The sequence below is a fragment of the Elgaria multicarinata genome, chromosome 1 (assembly GCF_023053635.1).
Source record: "Elgaria multicarinata webbii isolate HBS135686 ecotype San Diego chromosome 1, rElgMul1.1.pri, whole genome shotgun sequence".
Classification (NCBI taxonomy): Eukaryota; Metazoa; Chordata; class Lepidosauria; order Squamata; family Anguidae; genus Elgaria; species Elgaria multicarinata.
In genome coordinates, this window is record NC_086171.1 from 63,339,940 (window position 1) to 63,359,792 (window position 19,853).

At 40.3% G+C, this 19,853-nt stretch overlaps 1 protein-coding gene across 1 annotated transcript in view; it reads left to right on the plus strand.

Moving 5' to 3' along the window:
- KIF15 (kinesin family member 15) overlaps positions 1 to 19,853 on the plus strand; it is a 37,238-nt gene extending 17,385 nt beyond the window's left edge. Inside the window, exons 16-34 of the mRNA XM_063129404.1 lie at positions 264 to 461; positions 933 to 1,040; positions 1,286 to 1,391; positions 2,575 to 2,740; positions 4,483 to 4,633; positions 6,410 to 6,495; positions 7,998 to 8,073; positions 8,251 to 8,337; positions 9,879 to 9,983; positions 10,502 to 10,624; positions 11,692 to 11,838; positions 13,126 to 13,227; positions 13,543 to 13,707; positions 14,431 to 14,534; positions 15,261 to 15,333; positions 16,117 to 16,154; positions 17,642 to 17,807; positions 17,990 to 18,121; positions 19,768 to 19,853. Coding sequence (XP_062985474.1) covers positions 264 to 461; positions 933 to 1,040; positions 1,286 to 1,391; positions 2,575 to 2,740; positions 4,483 to 4,633; positions 6,410 to 6,495; positions 7,998 to 8,073; positions 8,251 to 8,337; positions 9,879 to 9,983; positions 10,502 to 10,624; positions 11,692 to 11,838; positions 13,126 to 13,227; positions 13,543 to 13,707; positions 14,431 to 14,534; positions 15,261 to 15,333; positions 16,117 to 16,154; positions 17,642 to 17,807; positions 17,990 to 18,121; positions 19,768 to 19,830 — 2,196 coding nt within the window. The 3' untranslated portion in view covers positions 19,831 to 19,853. The remainder of the gene's footprint in view (positions 1 to 263; positions 462 to 932; positions 1,041 to 1,285; positions 1,392 to 2,574; positions 2,741 to 4,482; positions 4,634 to 6,409; positions 6,496 to 7,997; positions 8,074 to 8,250; positions 8,338 to 9,878; positions 9,984 to 10,501; positions 10,625 to 11,691; positions 11,839 to 13,125; positions 13,228 to 13,542; positions 13,708 to 14,430; positions 14,535 to 15,260; positions 15,334 to 16,116; positions 16,155 to 17,641; positions 17,808 to 17,989; positions 18,122 to 19,767) is intronic.

Sequence of the window (19,853 nt, forward strand, 5' to 3'; positions counted from 1 at the left end):
TTTACTTATATAAAATTTTTGGACTGTTCTCCTCTCCCTTAGCAACCTTTTACACCCCATGCCGCATTGTTCAAGAAGCCCCCCCCCCCCAACTTTCCAGAGAGACTTTGGGGGTATGTGTGACTGCAGGGGGAGGGTGTCATGCGAAACTTTCCATGAAGTTCCTTAACTTAGGATCTGAGCCTATGAACTTGATGTTAGTCTTGTAGCTGTTTTTCTACTTAAGTTAATGTCTTATCTAAAAAATCTGGTGTCTGTTGCAGTGCATGACTACTCCAACGAAGGCTTATCAACTAAGGTCTCGACTGGTGCCACGATTAACCCCTGAAATGTTTACCCAAGAGTCTACTGATATTCAGAGTCCAGGCGAGATGGTGGATGATATTTTTAATGAGCCAATGCCTCCTGAGATGAATGAACAAGCATATGAGGCTATTGCAGAAGAGCTAAGAATGGTGCAGGTAAAGTTCCAGAGCACAAACTTAAATGCAAGTTTCTAAAAATCATATAGTGGTCTTATGGCTGTCTTATTTCTTATCTTTCTGTAGCTATCAGTGGCTATAACTAGTAGCTTTCTACAGCTATCAGTGTGTGTGAGGGCAACAGTATTTAAATGAAGTATTAGTTATCTACTTAGTAATAATTCCTGGGGGGTTAGGGTTCAATGATGTTCTGGGAAATAGTCTTATGTTTCCTATATCTTCTGATTTGGGATGAGGTGTGGTCATGTTGTAAATACTTTTAGACTATGTAACTACATAGTGTTAGTTTTCTAGAAGACCAGTTCTACTGCATAAATCAAACATTTTCCCCAATATCTCTGCTGGAATATATAAATGACATTGGAAAAACAGTATTTAGTAGCTGCATGGTAGTTACAAATATGACTATAAATTAACAAGGCTTAATTTTTCCTATTTATCCTATTGCAGGAAGAGTTAAGTTCTCTTCAGAGTAAACTAGATGCAGAAGAAAGTAAGGGACTAAAGCTTCAGCAGCATATTAATAAGTCGGAGCACCATACTTCACAACTGCAAGAGGTGAGAGAGTGTTGAATCGACTCCTGTTGGTGAAAATTTAGGTTTAATTAGAATTCTTCCTTGTTTACTTCACCTTCATGAAAATGTGCACCTTTGGACAAATTTTGATGCGCTCACGGTTGCTTGCAAACCCAAGACTTAAATCAGACCCATTCAGAACAGAGCCAGGCACTCTGTCTATGTAACTTGTCCATTCCCATATCTTCACATCCATTACTGTCTTCCTTTTTTCCTCCCTACCAAAGCTTTTTGACTCAGAAAGAAGCGGCTGGCAAATTGAAAAGCAAGGGCTTCTTGAGAAGATAGACTGTCTTGAAAAGGAATACCTGGACATGCAGAATAAGGCTGACAGTAAGTGTGTAATGGTACATAAAATTCTGTGTGGATTTTACCACAGATGTTGAACCCCCTCCCCGCTACTCCCGCTGTCAATGCCTAAGGCACCAAAGAGTCTAGAAAATGAGGCAAGGCAACCCTCTGCCTCAGGTCAAGGTGAAACATTATGTTAATTCAGCCAATGAGGCAAGGCAATCCCTTATCCAATCTAACGAGGCGAGTTCTCAGGCAAATGTGTTTTTCTATACACAGTCCTATCACACACTTGTTAGCAGAAGCAGAATGGATCTGTTCTTGCAGAATGAAAACTTACTTAACTAGTATTATAATAAAACCATTTTTATGGCGACAAATGCTTCCTGAAGTATATGCTACCTTCACTATTCTAATAGGGCAACTCAAAACCACTTAACATTGCTTAGGCCCAAAAAAGTCAATGAAATAGCTCAGGAAAAGAGGTTTGGAATCATTCATTGAATTCTTCATTTGGCTAAAGTATTCTGTGATCTTAGCCTGTTTTGTGCCTTTTACATCTTTCACAAGTTTATAATTTTACTTTACTTCTTTCTGTATACTTTCAGGCCCGGTGCTGCCATAGAGGCAACTCAGGTGGTCGCCTAGAGCGCCAAGCAAACGAGGGCGCCGAACAGCGTACCCGGAAGCCGCTCTCCTAGAGCGGCTTCCGGGTGTGCTGTTCCAAAGCCTCCGCCCAACCCCAGCGTCCTGGCTCCAAGCTGGCCGGCCCGTGGGGGGGAGCAGCAGGCGCAGCTGGGTGGGGGGCGGCCTCGGCAGCCCCTCACGTCCCAGAGGCAGCGCCTGTGATGGGGTTGGTGGGCTGGCCTGCGGCGGCGGCGCCTCGCCCCAGCTCTCGCCCGTGACGCGCTCCGGCTCCGGGACCCAGGCGCACCTCTTCAAAGCCTCTGCCCCGCCCCCAACCCCAGCGTCCTGGCTTCAAAGCCGGGAGTGGTGAGTGGGCGGGGGGGGGCTTCAGAACGCGCCTGCCTAGGGCGCGATATAGTCTGGCGCCGGCCCTGTATACTTTCCTTCTAAAAGGGAAAGAATGGCTTTTTTTGGAACTTGCACATGTTTCTTTAGCTTTTAGGGATGGTATTGTATCAGTGATTACTCATGTCTAATAAAAGAACTTTTACAACAAGTGAGTTTTACAAGAATGTTGTTTGTGTTGTTTTAAAAACAGTATTAAAGAGTGAGGTTCATGACTTGCGAATTGTCCTGCGGTCTGCCGATAAAGAACTATCTGCTGCAAAAATGGAGCATGACGCTTTCAGAGCAAATCAAGAAAAAGAAATCAATGAACTTTCTACCAGACATATAAGTGTACAACTGCAACTTGATAATGTCAGGTATGTCATTAGTATTAATGAAAGTTTTTAACTTTGTGCATGCGCATACACCTAGGACCACTTCAAACTGTACCATGGTAAGGCACGGTGTGTTGTGAGCCTTGTTAGTGTCAGCGTGGCTTATTGTGTCGTCCGAACCCGGTGCAGACGATTCAGCGTGGATTGTTTTTCACAAACAACCCTCCCTGAGAACCCCTGGCTTGTAGTAGGGTTTTTGAGAATAGCTTGTTCTCAGGATGGCTTGTTGTGACTTCCGAACCTGGCACCATAGTTTGTCCTGTACAGCTGCAGAGCCACTTGGCAAGAATGGCAAAAGAGCCCATGTTGCTCTTTGACATCTCGCCAGTGCCACTGCCAGCCTCCCTCACCAGTGACTGCCCCTCTATCGATGCCAAAACGGCACTTTGCAAGGACTGTCAGTCCCTCCCCCCCCAGTGCTTTGGGAGTACACAAATGGGGTTGTAATTTTTAATTATTTTTTAGCCGGTTTCTTCCCAAGTGTGCAGGACCAGAAAAACAGCTGTCTGCTATGCATAATCTCCCTTTGTCAATTTCCTGTGTATAACAGCAGTCCAGGGAAGCACCAAAGTGCACTACGAAATGTACTAGGAAACTAACACAGCGAGACTACAGACAGGCTAATCTCTCCACTGGGGAAAATCATACTAAGAGAGAGTAGTAACCCATTTGCACCATTCAGAAGCACCAAAATAGGGGGAAATGTGAGAGAAGTAAGTGCTCCCAAAAGAATACCAAAAGCGGGGGGCAATAACCCCCACTTGGCAGTGTCATACTCTAGCTATTAAGCCTTGATCTACACTTGACAGAGTCCTCCCCCCTTTCAATGTTTCCCCAAGTCCCAGTGAAATGAAAGATATTGGCTCCGCCCCGCCTTTTCACCGCTCCATTTCGCTGGACCACGTTGGCTGGCACGAAGGGAGATGTCCCTGGGCACATTGGAGCAAAAGGCCACCATGTCTCCTACCCCTAGTCTAAATGCTGGGTCTCTGCAAGAAGGAAGTTGAAAACAACTAATTTTAGATTACATGATGCAAAGAGATCTCGTTTTTATCTTTTAGTCTAATGTGCCTTCAGTTTTTTTCTGGCCTGTTGATCCATGAGTGAAAAGAATATCTAACTCTGCTTCAATGATATAAAACAAGGCTGTTGAACCTCATGTCCATAGACAAAATCTGGCTTGTCTGGTTTCCCAATCCAGTCCTCCAGGGTACCCCAGATGCCAAGGCCCCTTCCCCCCCCCCTCCCAATCACCAATGGTTTCCTGGCTTTTGCACAGTTTCCCCCTAATCTAATGGATTGAAATGCCTCTTAAGTGTAGATACAGGCAGTAAAAATTATAAGGTAAAATAGCTGGTATTTTGGCTCCACCCTCTTTTGCCTTCACCCACCCATCACTGGAACGCAGCTCTCAAGAACCACTCTGAAATTGAATTCAGCCTTTGGACTCAGGGTTCAATACCTCCTGATATAAAAGATGGCTATATGATGATGCAACTGCACCCAAAAAGTAAGAGTGTGTGTGTGTGTGTGTGTGTGTGTGTGTGTGTGTGTACACGCGCACACGCTTTGCCTGCTTGCTCTGCCTTCCTTTGTATTTCCACCCTCCTTTTGTCCCCCATTTTAATCCTTGACGAGACGTGCACATTTTGTTTTGGAACTGGGAAAATGGTATACAGTAGCACGTGCCTCTAGATTAATGTTGTAAATGTCTTTCACTGAAGGCTAGAATATGAGAAGATACTTGAAGGAAAAACAAGTCTGCAAGATGATTATGACAATCTCCAGGAAATACTTCAATTTGAGACTGACCAGCTGACCCAGCAGCTCACTGAGAGCAAGCAAGAAAGTGAAGCGCTGAAAACTGAGCTTCAGGTAACTCAATTATTGAGTTAGCATTTTATTATACTGATCTACAGTATATAGTCTATACAGTTGCAAATAGGATTCAAAATAAGTCACACTGGTGGGAAAGGGCCAAAAGCATGGATCTACACCTGTTCCCTCCAACTAAACCTGGTGAAGGGGATAAGCTGGAGGAAAGGGAACCATCCTTTTGCAGGCTTCTACTTGTCTTTGAATTAATAAGAAACTCCCCCTTATTAGTTGATGTTAAACATTGTCACAGTCTTGAAAGTAATGTGGGCCTATGCCACTTTGCATAAAAATAATATCTCCCCGCCCCTAGAAACCCTCTTTATTAAATGCTAAAAACTTGTCCTTCAAAGCAAAATTTCCTACAGTGACTGCATCTCTTTCACAAATACCTAAAGCATGTGGGAGTTCTATGCACACCTTTTGGCAAAGTTTTCTAGAACACAGGGTCACAAATGTTGGTAGCCTGCACTTCCCAAATACGTATGTTGAAAGCATAGGCTTTAGCTGTGGGGAGGGGTGGGGGGAACTGTGTCACCTGCTCCCTCCACCCCCTTTGGATGGCTTTAAAAGTGGGTTGGGTAAATTGCTGGAGGAGAAGGCTATTGATGGCTACTAGCCCTGATGGCTAAGTGCAGCCTCCAGTATCAGAGACAGTAAGTCTGTATACACTAGTTGATGGGGAGCATGGGTGTGAGGGTTCTACTGCACTCATGTCCTGCTTGCGGTTCCCTGGTCGACAGCTGGCTGGCCACTGTATGAATAGAGTGCAGGACTAGATGGACCCTTGGTCTGATCCAGCTTGGCTCTTCTTATGTTTTTAGTTAGCTGAGAGATGGCCTGGCCCATCCCACAAGCGCTGGCTTGGGTCAGTCAAACAAAGGAGATGTGATGGCTTCTGTTTCCCTTTGTACAGAGGCCTATTCTCTCAGCCATAATTGGCTCCTTTCTTTTTTAATGGAAGGAAGTAGTCATGGAGCTCATCTACACTAAGCAGGATATTCCACTATGAAAGTGCCATGAAAGCAGTATAGAAAAGGCAGGAGCCACACCACTGCTTTATGGCAATATTGAAGTGCACTGACAACTGTTGGGGCCCATTGACACATACCATATACTGCTTTCATACCACTTTCATAGCGTTATATCCTGCTTAGTGTAGATGCGTCCTGGGCCCCAACAGTTGTCAGTGCACTTCAGTACCACTATAAAGCAGTAGCATAGATCCTGCAGTGCACTTCAGTACCGCTATAAAGCAGTAGCGTAGATCCTGCAATGCACTTCAATACTGCTATAAAGCAGTAGTGTGGCTCCTGCCTTTTATATAACGCTTTCATAGTGCAATATCCTGCTTGGTGTAGATGAGCCCATGGCCTACATCTACAAATAAACTCCCTTTCTGCCTCAGCATTTACTGACAGAACCAGGGAACATACTCTGGGACTGGACCACCTCTAGAAGGCGCTTGCCACTGAACTATCAATAAGATCCTTCAATGTCCTTACTTTGATTTTAACACTACTTGCTAAGAATAATTTTAGGATATGATATATTCATGTAAGTACTCTTGAGACTTGAACACAGAAATAAAGAAAAATGTAGCCATACGCTAAGGGTGCAATTCTATGCATGTTTAGAGAGAGAAAAGTCCTACGAATCCCAGTATGCCCCAGCCAGTATGGCTGGTTGGGACATGATGGAAATTGTAGCACTTTTTTTCTGACTAAACATGCATAGGATTGTGCTCTAAATACCTTAACATCTGTTATATTTTAGAATTTATTGGACCTGTTGGAAAATGAAAAAGAACATAATCAGAAATTAACAATGCAGTTACAAGAAGATAAAGAACATAATTCCAAGTAAGTACTGCTTATCTGAAATCTTGAGTTCCATTGGGGGTTTGGCAGCTGCATCATTTAATACGATTTTAATTATAGTTATGTTAAGTTGTTGCCTTTTCCATGCATAAGTGCATACAAACAATTGTTTATGGGGAAAATCATTGAAATATGCCCTGGAGTTTGATGTTCTATGTCTGCCAATTCTAAAATTCCCACTGTTTAAATTTCCTTTATTTGTGTCCCAGCTATATGTCCCCACCCCCTCTCCCTCTAGCTTGTCAGCTAGTTCCTTGTGCTTAGAGAACCCGGTTTCCCTTTTCAGCACTAGACATCACTGATCGGACATAAATGCAGGGTTCCCCTTGTAAGTGCTAGAGAGAGGCTGCCTTTCTTTATGCTGGTGCGGCATTCCGTTTCTCCATGCACACAGAGGTGTGAAATTATTGCCTGCGTGCCTCTCTGTGCATGGAAAAAGATGTCTGTGGTGGTGGTGGTGGCTTGTAAAAAGGGGGTGGCGTTTTGTGAGGGCGGGGCTGCCCACTGGGGTGGGGGTGTCCCGGGAGGCAATCCAGCCTCTGAGACCAGAATAGTTTACCCACTCCTGCTCCATACTAATACTAATAGAGTCAAGGTAAGTTACAATATTGTATATTCTAATTGCAAGCTGAAAGTACAGTAGGTGGGAGAGATGTTTTAGACATTAGCCAGTGCAATGAGACAACGTTTGAAGAGAAGTATTCAGGGGGGAAATGCCTTCAAGATGAAGGGGATAAGCAGAATAGTATCAGAAACAGGACCTTGTGTTCCTAGTGATCTGGGCCTGCCTGATAGCTGAATGCACTGTTCCCCTTGGATCCTTCAGCCATACGTTATGAGTTTGGATTGGCTTCTTCTAAAGAATTGATATCTGTGATCATGGTTTAATGGCCGGGTTTCTTTGGGGATAGCAAGTGGGTTGTGGAGAGAAGTTTTGGTTTGCAAAATATCACAGGTTACACCTTGTATGAAGCAGAAATCTATACGAAGAAGTATGTCGGCTCTCTGCTCAGTCAAAATATTTCCTTTCTAGATACGTAAATCAAACTGGATCCAGTTGCTGTAATTGTAACTAGTAACGGCAGGCGACTAGATTATGTTTTATTAATGTGTTATGCAAATCAGGGTGGGCGATTTGTACATGAGGTGTTGGATGGGCAGTCAGAGGTTACCCTCACACCACTATGATGGGGGTGAACTTAAAACCCTCACACTCAAATATCCACTTACTGTCTGTCTGTCTGTCTCTCTCTCTCTCACACACACACACACACACCTACCTCCACAAGGAGTACTAAGTGAGAAGTAACTGTAATCTGAATGGGTTGGGGAGGAATGTCATTTTAATATTACTCCACAGGATAATCACTGTTAAAACAAAACTAAACATAATACAAACCTGATATGTTTATTCCTTGTTAAGTGTGTTAATTAGTTTGTTATAAATGAAGTTTTCTAAAAGGATTTTATCCTTTTTCTTATAGGGAACATCTGAAAGCTCTAAAAATTATGGACCTAGAGAAACAGTGCTCTGAAAAGGAGTCAGTATGTGAGCAGCAGGTACAGTAGTGTGTATGTATAAGTGGGACCTTTCGAATTTAGAGTTTCAGTAATGGTATTTGGTCACTGTGTTTGCAAATCTTCAGAGACCTATGCTCTTTGCCATCTTTTTTTCTATCCCCAAAACACTTCAAAACAAATGAAGTCTTGAAATAAGTTGGACCCACTTTTTTCCAGGCAGCAAAGTTGCAGAGACTGGAACAAAATTTAATTACCGCTGAAGAGGTTATTGCTTCCCTACGGAAAACGAACACTGCTGATAAGGTAGGTGTATAACTTACAGTGTGCTTTTATATAATAAAAGGCGAGTTCACATGTGAGGCTAAGCCAAGGATTCGTGTTATGTGCATGAGCCTCTGCAAATCTGAGTTGAAGCCTTGGATTAGTGCACTCTCCCTTTCTACTCTACTTCCGCACAATCAGGAGAAGGGCTCTTGCCAAGTTTACTTTGAGTTTCTCTAATTCCTAGCTTGTCTTTATGTATGCATCAGGATGCTTATCTTTATGAATGAATCAACACGGCCTGGCATGTTTTTGCTGGTTTGTTTTAACAAACCAGACTTCAGTCCAGATAAAAGCAACCCCCTAGGGTAAAATGGATTCCTGGGGTCCAACGGATGGCTACAGTATTGTGTCATGTGTTGTGGGGAGATTGTACACTCAGTGTACATGGGATGGGAATTACAAAAACAAAAATTCTACTGCAGTGCTTTTGAAGCAATACTACCACAAAAAATGAAGTATTCTGTCGCAGGCAAAATGTTAAGTTATTTCTCCTGCCCTATTTTGAGAAGTTACTATGGATAGAATCATAGAATAGTAGAGTTGGAAGGGGCCTACAAGGCCATCGAGTCCAACCCCCTGCTCAATGCAGGAATCCACCCTAAAGCATCCCTGACAGATGGTTGTCCAGCTGCCTCTTGAAGGCCTCTAGTGTGGGAGAGCCCACAACCTCAGCTTAAGCATTTGATAGTTTCATTTTCTGATTCATTTCAATAGAGGTAAATTGGACCCCTGATATTTTAGAAAGTTAAATATAATTTTTCCCCAAAAATGAAAAGGTGGTAGGAGGAGATAAAAAAAACAACACAGGAGGACTGATTGGTTTTTTGTTTTGTTTTTTACTTCTTCTTTTTTTACTTTTTTTACTTTTATTGTGAATTTAACAAAACAGAAAACAAATCATGAAAAGAAAAAAAAGAACAGAGAATTGCATGCATAGAAATACCAATTTTCCATCAAGTACAACATTTTTTTAAAAGGGGGGCAGAGAGATTATGAATAAGTTTCAAGAAAAGCAGACCAGATATCCATATATTTATCCAGTTGCAATGGCGCCTATATTCTGCCCATTGAAATATTGATAGCTTTGTTAGGTGCTCAGTCCATTGCATTATGAGAGGTGAACATCTATCCTTCCAGCGTTTAATATCAGTCTTTTGGCTGTCATAAGGGCTTGGAAAGTCCATACGCTAACTTCCAAGAAACCAGTAAATAGTTTAGGAGGACATGCACATCATTCAATGTTACTGTTCCAATATGAAGTTTATCTGTATTATGACATCCTCCCAAAAGGAGAATATTGTGCATTGCCAAAACGTATGAATAAAAAAGGCTTTACATATATTACTAACAGCTGCTTGCACTGATAGTGCTAGGAAGCCCACTTTTTCTCTTACACAGTTGTCACCCCCTTCAATATAGCATCTTGATGCTGATCTAAGGAAGTAAAAACAAATACTTAGTGCCTCTAGATTGTTGCAGTGCCTTAGCAAAATCAAGCTTAATATGGTTTGCTGTTTTAGGAAGTTGTATCGGACCTCATGAGCCAGATCCTGGAGATGAGAATGTCTACCAGTCAGAAGACGGAGTGCATCGAAGGACTCACCAGCGAGCTGGAGGACCTAAAAGTATGTTCTTCCATTCATGCCCAGATGGTAACAAGAGTAGTTTGTCAAAGTGGAACGACAGTTGCTGGAATGCTTTCAACAGCAGGTTGTACTGAATGCTTCTGGATCATTGAGTTGGCTAGAAAACTGTACTTACTATTTTGTTTCTATTGGCTAGAAAAAAAATAAGTATCGGCTTTGAAATGTATATGCTGGAGCAGAAACCTGATTAGCAGCCTGCACCTAAAGATATAAATTGGAATATTGTTAGATTATAGTCACTTTTTGTGAGATAACTTATTTTCTAGTATTTTTCAAGTCACTATATTTATTATTCCCTTGTTCTTCTAATTATGAAGAATTTATAGTATTTTTCAAGTCACTATATTATTCCCTTGTTCTTCTAATTATGAAGAATTTAATGTGGCTTTGATATGTATCAGAATGGATGAATTCACCAATTTTCTCTACTGACCTGTTTGTATATAGATCTGATAATTGAAAGTTTCTGTCATGACTTGAGTTTTTTGCTTTCTTAGTTTAAGTATAATTCTGCTTTGACTGCAAAAGAAAGCAGCAAAACAATTATAGAGGATCAAGAGAGGCAAATTGAGGAATTGAAAGAAGCACTCGAGAGAATGCAAATTGCTGACAAAATTGAGGTAAGACTGTTTATGGTATATCTATCATGTATACATACCTTTTCAAATGAAAATGTTTCTATAAAATATCTCATTGATATAAATATCATTTAGCTAGAATATGAACTGACATATCTTTTCTGATCAAAGTACTCTGGATCAAGTTTTGAATCTCAACATTCACCTTTTTAAACAATCAAATTTCATATCCCCATAGTTCTGAATAATGTTTTAGCCAGTAGTGGTGACTGGAAACAGTGGTAGGTGAAGAGATTACCAGATGCAGGCTGCAATTATATACTGGCTTTAGATTAAGTTCCATTGAATTCACTGGGATGGACATTTGAGTATACGTGTACATACAATATTTGTCATAACTTCAGCATTTTAATCTGGCAGTTTATCTGTTGGGAAGCTTCAGCTGCATTTATGCAGTAAGCCCCATAGAAGAAAGAATGTACTTCTAAAATTCTGAGTAGAAATAAAATACGACTTTTTAATTCACAGTTTCCTTCTTACACAATAATAGGTACCAAATTCTCTTGTCTAAACTGAAAAGGAGGTATATTATTGTCCCCAGAGAATATATATCTGTAGCATAGATTCACATCTTCATTTTAATTTACAAAATGTATCAGGAAAAACTTCCTGACTTCTAGAGCAGTACGACATTGAAACCAATTACCTAGGGAGGTTGTGGGCTCTCCCATACTAGAGGCCTTCAAGAGGCAGCTGGAGAGCCATCTGTCAGGGATGCTTTAAAGTGGACTCCTGCATTGAGCAGGGAGTTGGACTTGATGGCCTTATACGCCCCTTCCAACTCTACTATTCTATGATTTAACCTTTATAGCTTCTACCTTAATCTAAAATGTATTTGGGTTGTTTGGTTAAAATAGTAGAAATAGGATATTGATGCATTGCACAAATAATGTACTTTAGAATAAGATTACTTTGCCTAAAAATGCACTATAAGAATGTAGTGGATAACTAGCACTATAATAAAATATATTCCATTTATTTGAAAAAGTAGTTAAGTTATGCCAATCACTAGGCTTTTATTATTGTTACTGTACTTTTTTTTTACATAGAGAGAGATTCTTGTTGAAGAACTGCATCATACCACTGAGCAGCTAAGCAGTTTAACAGAAGCTTCTAAAAATCATCCAGCACTTCTTCAGTCTGCACAAGAAGATCTAATTAAGAAAGAAGCATTAATCCAAGAACTCCAGGAGCAGGTAAATATGAGCGTTATTATCAGGGTGGATAAAAATCAATGGTTATTTATAAATAAATAAAGAAATCAAGTGGGGTTTTTTATTTAAATCGGATTTTTTTAATAAAATCCATTTTGAGGAAAAATCTATCTAAAGATAGTTTTCTATTTCAGATACATTGTAGTCCAAAGGTTATTCATCATGAAAGAAGGATTAGATTTTAATTATGTAGCATGAGGCTGTATACTCATGCAATGTTTAAAATTTTTGGTAAATGAATTCCGTTAATCCATTCACAATGTCATGCTCTTCCAGAGGTTTCTGTAAGATTATTGGGCAATTTTTCTATCTAGCTTGGTTTTACAGTTCTCAAAACTGTGAATTTGTGTCTGTAGAGATCACAATCCCATTGTTCCTTTGCAAATCTCTGTACACAGAACCAACCCCTTACCTCTTAAGTGCTAAGTTGCAAAAAAATGCAATGAATAGAGTGCATTTTGGGGCTGGGGTGGGTGGGTGTGTCACATGATTAAATCGAGTCTTTCTGAGTAGTGATTTAAACCAAATTGATTACTACAGTGGTTATTATCACTGAGAAAAGAAACAAACTTTATTATCCTATCCTAGATCAGTTGCTCTTGTGTTGTAAGAGTAGCTGTGTCCAGGCAGCATTATGTAAATGACCCTTGAGCTCAACAGCATCCCCATCCCCTGACTGTGAGGAGGTGATGGGAAGCTTTCGCTTCCATTTTCAGTTAACGGTAGCTTGGTACTATGTCTGCACTATAACAAATTGTTGTAATTCTAAAATATGGCTTCTTGAAGCAAGTCCGCTTCAAACCATTGTTTATGAAGTTGGGTTGTTTTCAATAAACAATAGTTAAGATTAACCATGATTTAGTATTTGGGTATAATGGACTCCCAGACTGCCACCACAGAATAAATAGTAGACAAGGACATATCGCAAGACGTAGCAGTAGTGGTAAATACATGGTTTCCCCTTCCATATCCCCACAAGGCCATGTGCCAGGAGCTTGGCAGTATAGCACACAATGGCTGTGACTAGAAACTAAAATGCTGCCCATCAGGCCCTTAAGTAGGTGGGCTATGAATATGTATTATTCAAATGTCACATGAGCTCATGCAGAAGATTCCCAAGATATGAAGGAGAGCAATTATCAACTGGGGAAATCAATTTTATGCAGATGTTTGTATGCTATATCAATATAGTTGTCTAACCGTGACTATGTTCCTGCAGAGATCTTTGCCAATGCATATTATCTTTTTAATTTGTTGGCATTTTTATAGCTGAACAAAAGGAAAGAACTAGAAAACATGAGAAGTGAATATGAATCTAAAATGCGCCAAATAGACTGTGTCATGGAATCTGCTGTTGTAGCACTTCCTCAGGTATGATATTTCTTAAGAAATGGTTGTTTTATGATATATAGTTGGTTCCACGAAATGTATATATGCAACTATGTCTGAATGTTTTGAGAGAGGGGGGGGATGCTAATGTATAAGAAGGCCAACAGCTCTACAGAAAAAAATATTTGCGGTTTAGTTTAACAGTAAAACTGAATTATAATTGTAACCCATTTTGTTCATTATAGCAACTGTATTGCAACTGTTGTCTTGTGCAACTAGTGCTGGACCTTGTCATTGCTTATCAGTTAACATTTAGTGTCCTGCTCAACAGTAAATGTTTCTGTCTGTGCTTAATAGACTCCCAAAACGCCACCTAACTTTGACATAAATCTGGTGAAGCTGTTAGAAACTCACAAGCAGGAGATAGCAGACGAGAGGGCCTCGGCAGTTACCCTGGAACATCTTGTATCTGAGTTAAATGAAGAAAGAGATGCTAAAAATAATGAAATTCTAAGACTAAAGGTAAATCCTTCAAGCACTTTATACATCCAATGTGATAATTTGTGAGTTATTGGAGCGTCTATGTTGAAGTGCTCTTTGCTGTTATTCTGAATATTTATTTTATTTATTATAGCACTTTTATCCCGCCCTTTAACAAAAAAGGCTCTCAAGGCAGCTTACAAAAATAATTCTTAAGACAGTCCCTGCTCACAGGCTTACAATCTCAAAAACATGACAGACAAGGAAAGGGGATTGGGAGAGAGAAGGAAAAAAAGCAAGTTTAGGCACTAAATACTTAGTTGCAAAGTTTGGACGGTCATGGGCACAGAGGAAGGGCTGCTGCTTCCTCTCTGTCTAATAGCCTCATACAGATCCAGGCACGATGGAGGGATGGCTGACTGCCACTTCCTTTCCCTCTGATGGCCTCAGCAGCGATAGTTGGTAGCAGGAGAGGGGGGGGATCTCAGCTGGAGCTGGATCCAGGCATGATGTGATCTTAATATGTAATCTTAATCCTCTTGATGGGATTTTAAAAGGGTGGCGGTAACAAACAATTCCATCTGCCAAACCACTGATAATAAAGGAATTGGTTCTATATTTAGTCTTTCCAATCCTAGAAATATATTTTTAATTGTCAACTTTTTGTTCGTACAAAAACATCCACATTTTGTACCAAGACTACTTGGGGAATGATTATGAAATGCTTGTTTCAAATCAACTGGATCACATTGTCTTCTGGTTTAGACTCAAGTATGTGAATTGGAAAACATCCGTCTGGAAATGCAGGTATTAATGGAAAACAACAGAGATCTACAGAGCCAGCTTGAAGAAGCCAAAAGATATATCAGGTATAAATCAGTGTCCAGTAATAGGACTGCTTGCATGAAAATCTTTTTGAAATAACTGAAGAGCTGTTTCATTGTTATGCAGAGCAAATTACTAGAGCAAATAGTTTGCAAAAGTTGTACTTCATACTAAACTTTTGTGTCATAGCACAAACCACACTGGTTCAGGACAGAGGAGATTAAGCATTAGTGATTCTAAGAAGTCCCACGCCAATATATAAATGGACAGTATATCATTCGCCTCAATAGAGGGTGTCAGTGAAAGACTGCAATGGCAGTTTTGTCTTAGCTTACTCGACCTTACATTTCCAGATGGAGACTGTTGAGCCAAGGTAGTCATGTGAGGATCCAAAATGGAGGCAAGTTGGTACTCTCTGATAATACTTTTTAATTTACAAAGATGCTTGCTATGTGACATTCAAGCTGCACTTGAGGCAAACCAGTCCAAAGGCCCCATGGGCTCAGGGCAAACAACCATGGACCTTTGAATCCTGGCCTCTTTACTTGGATTCTTGCATTGATATGGTGTAGCAAGCCTATAACTTGAACTCGATGGATGGATGGATGGATGGATGGACACTATGCTCTCAACCTCAGCGCCCCCACCCTGCAGATGCAATATGGGGAATGATACTGGCTTGCCTCACAGGCCTGCTGTAAAGATTAGTGTAGATGTATTTGGCATGCTTTGAAATTTTGAAATACTCTATATAAATGGGTTTCTTACAGTGGTACAAAATATCCGGATATTCAATACCTAAGAGAGAGAGAGAAGGAAATCGCTGAAGAGAGGCTGGCAAAGGTATTGCATCTTTTAGATTAATCAAGGCTCACATATGGTTAGTGCCCTTGGACTTGACTTTCACTATGGCTCTAACTTTGATTTTGATTTGTTATTTTAGAAGCATTCCTTGTCATTTATACAGAAAAAGTAAAGAGGCATTTAATATTAATTGACTTAGATCCAAACACTTGCTTCTTCACGTCTGCTCATGGGATGGGGGGAGCACGTTCACCAACTTCCTTTCCTTCTCTGCATCTCTGCTCCCCCATGACTTCCCAGAACCACTCTGGAGGGTCATGAGATTCTCCAGAAGGACAAGTGATATGTGTGTGTTACTAGCTTAACCACAACCACTTGCATGGTCTAAAGGCACATGAAGCAGCCATCTTGATGAAGCTAAGCAGGTCTAAGTCTGGTGTCAGTGCTTAGAGGGGAGACCACTTGGGAAGCACATGTAGCCACCTTGAGTTCAAGAAAGGTTGGATAGAAATGTAATAAATAAATAAAATATTACATCATCATTGTCTTTTGTAAGAAAGCAACTTGATATTGCTATGGGAGCTTCTCAGAATGTATTACTCATTGCAATGTATTTTCCATCAATAGCAAGTAATTTAAGCATTGCAGAATTAATTGCAAACACTGGAATTAATATAAATTCTATTGCTAACTGGAGTTGCAGGTAGTATAAACTGTAGAGTGATGACAAGAATAACTTGGCTGTTAGTTACACGTTTTGTAGCATCACTGGTATAACTTCTAAATATTGAAGTTATTTAACACTTCTATTTTCTTTTCTAGAATAAAGCAATGGAAGAAATACTGAAAGTTAGATCTGAGTAAGTTAAATATTTCTGAATGAATAACTATATTAAATAACTTACAGCTAAGCTGAGTCTGCATGATACTAAACACTTTAACATTTAAAAAAGCAAATGATCTAAGCAGAGTGGCTTTGCTATATGATATATCAACCTCTTCCTTGCTATATATCAACCTCTTCCAGTAGATGGCAGCACAAAACTTTAAAATTTGCCACATGTCTGCTTTCTAATTCCAAATTTTGAACTATATTTGATAAACTTATTTGAAGTTAATTTGGAGCTGAAAATTCTTGCAGGAATATGTGTGCACAGAAGATTACATGCGGGTTTATTTATTTATTTATTACATTTCTATACCGCCCAATAGCCGGAGCTCTCTGTTGTACAGACTGCAGTGGAACAAATCACAAGTACACATTTAGAGGAAAGTTTTTTAGGTTTTCTAATTCCAACATTTTTTATCATCCATGCAGTGCTAAGAAGACAGCCTGAATGGCATAATTGTTACACAATCAATAAGAATTATTAAAAGAGGGTTTTATTCACAAGTCTCAGATCAGTTGATATATAAAAGAGAAATTCAAGTATGAAGGAGCCACATTTGCAGACTACATATCTTCACACAGCACTCTCACTTCCTTTAACATGTTAACCTTCAGAAATGATGTATACCAGACTGAAAGGGTGTTCTTGGCATCACTTGTAAGAAGGAGGAACAGACAATATAGCAGGAGTAATGTTGTTTTTAAGAAAAATTGAAGCGAAAATAGTATGGAAGTTAATACAGATGCAGTACAAGAACAGATTGATCGAGTAGTGTATAATTAAAATTTTCTGTCAATGGAATATTTTCTGTCTGGTTTCACTTGGGCTTCAATCATACTCTCCCACCCCTTCCCCCTGTGCTGCATTGACAACACTACCCAAAGCAAAGACAGCTTCTGATTGGAATATCTTAATTTTAATGTGTTGAAATGTTTATTAGTCTAGTCAATATTTAATGAAAGTCATGCAGAACTACAAATCATGTGCTTCTACAAATGCTGTACCTATTGATTGAACACCTTGGTCTTATCTCCAGTTTAAATATTGTTAAGCTAATATTTGGTTTTAATACTTCTGTGACTTGTTCTCCCAGCAGGATTTATGGGATCTTATGCATGTTTACTCAAAATAAGTAACTAGGAACGCAACCCTACCGGATTGCTGCCTATTAGATGGAAGCCTCTGATCTCAGATGCTTCCAAGAAACTTATGCTCTATGCCAACAGGAGAGGAGTGGTGATGGAGGCAATTTTTGCCTCTCCGTTCTCCTTTACAATGTTTTCCACTAGATAGGCCTCTGAGCCCATCTAGTGGTGTTGCATGGCCAGGAAAAAGATTCCTGGATGGAAAAAGCTGAAAATTCTTGCTATGAATTTACAAGTGACAAATGAGAAACATCTTGCTGTGATGGTCAAATTCACAATTAATGTTCCCTATTTACAATCTCTTTTTTGCAGGTTAGAAAAAGTCAGAAGTAACCTTGGAAGCAAGGAGGCAGCCTTTCAGGAAATGACTCAAGAGGTGGAACGAACAAGAGCTTTGGAGACAAAGGCATTCAATGAGAAAGAAGAAATTAGATCAAAACTGGAAGAATCATATGAAGAGAGAGTTAAAATGGAAAAGGTGAGTATGTGTGGCTTATTAGTAGTTAAGTGGCTTGGGATCACCTCAATGTCCAAAGTTTGAACAAAAACAACAGATGAGAGTACTTCAAGAAGACTTTAAGAAAAATATTTTTTAAAGTCTAATTGTATCAGATAAGCTCTAGTTACTCAAGTTACTCTGATTCTTCCCTTGAAATACAGGAGATGTCCTTGCTAAGGAAACAGGTCGAGTGTCTTGCTGAGGAGAACGGGAAGTTGGTTGGTCACCAAAATATAAATCAGAAGATCCAATATCTTGTGAAGGTGAAGAGAGAGAACGCTAAACTGATAGAGGTAGGATTAGATGAGAATCAAATTCCTTCTGATTGAAGCGAGGGCAAACGTATCAGTATAATTAAGGCAACCGAAAGGTCAGAAAAAATGTGCAAGCCTAGGAGATTTCCAGACCTCTTCATCAGACAAGATATTATAAAAAGCAGGTTGAAGATATTATAAAAAGCAATGTGACTTTACTTAATGGTAAAGTCACATTGTCTCCATGTTCAGAGTCCCAAGGTGAAATGGAGGAGGAGACATCCAAGTTAAGCTTTGCAAATCAACGTAATGGTTACAGAAGGATCTTAGTGCTGCCCCTAGGGGCTGCTGGGACAGAGAAAGGAGAAATCTAGAATCCTCCATTTTCGCAAATATAAAATCCCAGAATTCTCAGAAGTGATTTGCATCCTGCTCAAAGCGCACAGACTCCTTTATCGATGGACCACAGAGAGAAATTAGCCAGTCTTTATATTAACAAAACAGGATGCTCTCCAGCACGTTCCTACACTGGAGGAAGTGGATTTTATATCACCAATAGTGGGAGTTCATTCTCTAATGGTTCATCCCCTCCAACTTCTAGGTGAAGCTATGCAATTTGGTTTCAAATTTTATCTAAAACAGCATCCAAAATTACATCCTCCTTCATTAATATGAAGTCTGTCTATTTTCTCTCTTTGGTCCATCAGTAAAAGGAAGCCACTGGGCTTCGCCCAAGATGGAAAACATGACTGAGATCGAAAGTGGATGATCCTACATTTCCCCTTTCCTTGTCCCAGCAGCCCCTAGGGCAGGCAGCAGGACGTTCATATGACATGCAAAGCCTAATTTGAATGTCTGCAGACCCCTGTTCCGTCATTCCATGTTGGGACTCCGAACATGCAGGCAATGTGACTCTTCCATCAAATTATTGCTCTCTCTCCCCTAACCTGCTTCTTATAACATCTTCCCTGATGAGAGCTTAAAAGCTTGCACATTCTTTGTGAACTTTTGGTATTCCATCGGTGTGGATTTTAGAATTTTACTTATGGTCAACATGGTTATATGTAGGATTGTAACTTTAATAGAGTTAACTTCCTTCATCTTACTAAACACACATATTTTAGATAGGAGCTGCTCCTTCTAATTATACTAGTTTTCCCAAGCCTTGTACTTGAATATGCATATTGTGGAGAGAAATCCTATGACCCCTAGACAGCGTCTAGGAGGGGTGTGTGGATAGGATACTTCAGATTCCTGGATTCGAGGTTGGAGACATTGATCCGATCTCTGGTCTGGGAATCTGCGCTCCCCTCCCCTCCCCCTTCACAGATGGCGCGGAGAGAAGCATGCTGGCTGCCTCTCAAAGGTCGGGAGCTGCCTCTCCAAAGTTGGGTAAAGGAAGGGGAGGGGACTGGAAAGGCTGGGATACAAGTTACCCTGAGGTCTCTCCAGCCTCCTTGCCCCCCCCCCCCCCGAAGGTAGACAGGCAAAAAAGCCCTAAAATGCAGGGCGGGAGGACACTGGCGCCAATCATCTCTGCTGCGCCTCCCACTCTTGCATTTGGGTGCTTGTCCAAAGTATTACAAGCATTGAAAGCAGAAGTAATAGGTTTGCTTATGTAATTCTAAGTGGCTTCATCCATAAGTTTTAAGTTCTAGTTGAGTATACTTGTTTTCTCTTTACAGGAAGTTGAATCACTTCGTGTTCAAAATGCTTTTTTGAAAGAAAGATATCAAGAACCATCATGATTATCTGCATCAAGAAATAAAAG